The following is a 3,843-nucleotide window of genomic DNA, read 5'->3' as shown; positions in this document are numbered from 1 at the left end:
ATGAGCTGTCGCCTGCAGAGCTCCTCCGCCAGCTACGGAGGTGGTTTTGGGGGTGGCTCTTGCCAGTTGGGAGGAGGCCGCAGTGTCTCTACTTGCTCAACCCGCTTTGTCTCTGGGGGATCAGCTGGGGGCTATGGGGGCGGCATGAGCTGTGGCTTCGGTGGAGGGGCTGGTAGTGGTTTTGGCGGAGGCTTCGGATGTGGCCTTGGAGGTGGCTTTGGAGGTGGCCTTGGAGGTGGCTTTGGGGGAGGTTTTGGTGCTGGCTTTGGTGACTTTGGTTGCGGTGATGGTGGCCTCCTCGCCGGCAACGAGAAGATCACCATGCAGAACCTCAACGACCGGCTGGCCTCCTACCTGGACAAGGTGCGTGCCCTGGAGGAGGCCAACGCCGACCTGGAGGTGAAGATCCGAGACTGGTACCAGAAGCAGAGCCCCAGCAGCCCGGAGCGGGACTACACCCACTACTACAAGACCATCGAGGACCTGCGGGGCAAGGTGAGTCCTCCGGTGTTGGCCAGGGTTCTTCTGTGCAGACCAGAGCTGCAAAGGCCAGGAAATGCAGAATCCCAAAGGACAAGATGATGCAGTAAGGTAGAACCCCTTTCCCCACCCACAGGGGAAAATTCTAGTCTTTTACTACCAAGCATCTCTACTCCTGATAACCTTTCTTAGGCCATGGCTCCCCAAATGCGTTTTCTCCCACTGTCCATTTTTACTGTTGTATTACTCATGTCAACATTTTTACTGCCTTCCAGTTATGTTATTCGTGACTGGATCTCTATAACTCTGACCTACTGGGTTGTTTGGAAACCATGACGGTTTTAAAAGCCACTAAGAATGACTACAAATAGCAGAGGAAGGGATACGTGTTCATTCACAGGCCTTGGAATGCTAGTTGATTTTCTAAGGGCCCTGTTTAACTATTCTATTCAATTGGCTATGACCAGGTGGGGGAGGGGGAGGTGGAGGTTTAGGCAGCATTAAGCTGAAATTCCTTCATCAAGGACTGTCCATCACGCTTGTCGGAACAGAAATCCACCTGCCTGGGCTGGGTCCCAGCTATGCGTGGTGGATTTTTTTTTTTTTAATTTAAATTCAAGTTAGTGAACATACAGTGTAGTCTTGGCTTCAGGAATAGAACCCAGTGATTCATCTCTTACATATGACACCCAGGGCTCATCCCGAAGAGTGCCCTCCTTAACACCCATCACCCATTTGACCCACCCCCGACCCTCCCCTTCAGCAACCTGCTTCAGAATATAAAAGTTTAGACGAGAAATTCAAATGGATGGGAATATTTGTTGGATCTTTCCTCTGCTTAGCCAGGAGGCCAGGTCCAGCGAAATTTCAATGAGCTATCTGCAGCCAGGCTGACCCCCTCCTGACCCTAAGGAGAAGGCTCTCATAATGATGAGGTCACTAGTCGGGCTGTTGAGACATGATGAACCGAAGATGTTCGTGGCAGGGTCATTCCCCTGAAATGTGCATCCCATCTTCCGCCTCATGACCGGCATAGAATGCCAGAGCAACTGGACAAGCTGAAGGACTTGCCCCATCCCCACTTTACGGGAAGAGGAGCCGAGGCCCAGAGAGAAGTGCCTTATTCTGGTTCACAGGGACAGTGCAGAGGCAGTCAGATCACAGTAGTCCCTCCTGGGCTCTCCCCTCTCCCGCCCCAAACTCGTGGAGCCTCAGGTGGTTACCTCCTGTATTTTGCAGATCATGGCGGCCACCATCGACAACAACCGGATTGTTCTGGAGATCGACAACGCCAGGCTGGCGGCGGATGACTTCAGGCTCAAGTGAGTCCGTCTTCCTCATTGGCCTTTCCAGACTGTCTTTTATTTGAGACAAATGCTTATCTGAACAGTGAAATCAAAGCATCCTGGGAGCAAAGGTCTTGGAGAAGTAGCAGAGTCCAGTACCGAATTAGGGGAGTGGCTAATTTCTGTGTTGCTTTTTACATTAAAAAAAACCCTTTAGGTATGAGAATGAGCTGACCCTGCGCCAGAGCGTGGAGGCCGACATCAACGGCCTGCGCAGGGTGCTGGACGAGCTGACCCTGGCCAAGACCGACCTGGAGATGCAGATCGAGAGCCTGAACGAGGAGCTGGCCTTCCTGAAGAAGAACCACGAGGAGGTGAGGGCCGGGAAGGGGCCTCCAGTGAGAAAGGAGAGCAGCCAGGCTTAGTCCTCTGAGGTGGGACCCGGAAGCACTTCCCAGAACATGCTGGTAGCCCTCAGAGCCAAGAAGAGGGAGGATTGGAACTTCACGCATCTTCCTTTTCCATCCCTACAGGAGATGAAGGAGTTCAGCAACCAGATGGCAGGCCAGGTCAAAGTGGAGATGGATGCCACCCCTGGCATTGACCTGACCCGAGTGCTGGCAGAGATGAGGGAGCAGTATGAGGCCATGGCCGAGAAGAACCGCCGGGATGCTGAGGAATGGTTCCACAGCAAGGTACCTGCCCTCTTACCCCGTGGCGCCAAGGAGTGCCAGGGCCTTCCACTGGGCTCCTCCATAACCTTCTTCCTGCTCAAATTTCAGACTGCAGAGCTGACCAAGGAGGTGTCTACGAGCACGGCCATGATCCAGACCAGCAAGACAGAGATCACGGAGCTCAGGCGCACCCTTCAGGGCCTGGAGATCGAGCTGCAGTCCCAGCTCAGCATGGTACACCTGCTGCCCCCTGCCCAGCAGCCACCCCCTCTAGGCTTCTGCCTGGCTTGACTCCCCTTCTCACTCTCTGTTGCCCCTGTCTTCTCCCCCAGAAAGCCGGGCTGGAGAACACGGTGGCGGAGACGGAGTGCCGCTATGCCATGCAGCTGCAGCAGATCCAGGGGCTCATCGGCAGCATTGAGGCCCAGCTGAGCGAGCTCCGCAGCGAGATGGAGTGCCAGAACCAGGAGTACAAGATGCTGTTGGACATCAAGACGCGGCTGGAGCAGGAGATTGCCACCTACCGCAGCCTGCTGGAGGGCCAGGACGCCAGGTACGCCCTCTCAAGCCTTTCTCTTGGGAAAGCAACCACAGAACCCTTGGACATTCGAACAGACAAGGCCTTAAAGACCAGGTCCTCATGTCCCATATGGAAGGGGACCTTCTGAGCTTAAACAGACTGGATGGAGATCCAGGACCAGAGCTTCCTGCTTTCTTGAATCAGACTGTGGGGGTGTTTCTTTGGCAGGCTGCAGGGTCAATACCTTAAAACTTTCTAACATGGGCCTTTAGATTAGACTAGGGGCCGGGGACAGACCATCTCATATCGGAAAAATTTTGCCTTGTGTTCAGGTCTGCTGAACAAAGCTATAAAAATGGCGATTTCACTGCCTTCAGACCATTTGTAGGGACTGGGCTGCCCTTGCGGGCTCAGCAGGAGGAGGGAGTAAGTTCCGAAGGAACCAGAGGGACGACAAAAGATCTGGCAAATGTCTTGGATTTAGGGCCGGTACTCTTTCCTCCTGAGGGCTCACAGGCCTGTCAAGTACCTGCTGTGGCTCCTTGGGGGGTACAGTTGGTAAAAAAAAAAAAAAAGAAAAGGCCCAGCTCAGGGGACTCTCAATGATGATCTGAGTCGCTCCATCCAAGGGCAGATGCGTGGCTGTCCTTGGGTGATTCTGCTCACACTGCTCTCTTTTCTCTCCCAGGATGGCTGGCTTACCCTCCTCAGGAGGTAAGGAAAGAACCTGGTGGGAGGGGTGAGGCTGGCTCCTGCCGGGGATGGCGTGGGGGGGGGGTGGCGGTTGCTGGCTGGTAGAGGCAGTGCCAGACTCCTCAGTGGAGGGACAGAGGAGGTTATGGTGGACGTGGTCATTTACTGGTCTGTTTCTTTTCAAAATAGC

General features: G+C 54.3%; 1 protein-coding gene across 1 annotated transcript in view; it reads left to right on the top strand.

The window, feature by feature from the left end:
- Nucleotides 1-3,843, top strand: part of KRT13 (keratin 13) — a 10,659-nt gene continuing 6,816 nt past the window's right edge. Inside the window, exons 1-7 of the mRNA XM_029927039.1 lie at nt 1-495; nt 1,720-1,802; nt 1,984-2,140; nt 2,300-2,461; nt 2,549-2,674; nt 2,773-2,993; nt 3,649-3,674. Of these exons, the coding sequence (XP_029782899.1) occupies nt 1-495; nt 1,720-1,802; nt 1,984-2,140; nt 2,300-2,461; nt 2,549-2,674; nt 2,773-2,993; nt 3,649-3,674 (1,270 nt within the window). The remainder of the gene's footprint in view (nt 496-1,719; nt 1,803-1,983; nt 2,141-2,299; nt 2,462-2,548; nt 2,675-2,772; nt 2,994-3,648; nt 3,675-3,843) is intronic.

The sequence above is a fragment of the Suricata suricatta genome, chromosome 17 (assembly GCF_006229205.1).
Source record: "Suricata suricatta isolate VVHF042 chromosome 17, meerkat_22Aug2017_6uvM2_HiC, whole genome shotgun sequence".
Taxonomy (NCBI): domain Eukaryota; kingdom Metazoa; phylum Chordata; class Mammalia; order Carnivora; family Herpestidae; genus Suricata; species Suricata suricatta.
Note: the sequence above shows the minus strand (reverse complement) of the source record. Positions and strands in the feature narration are given on the sequence as shown.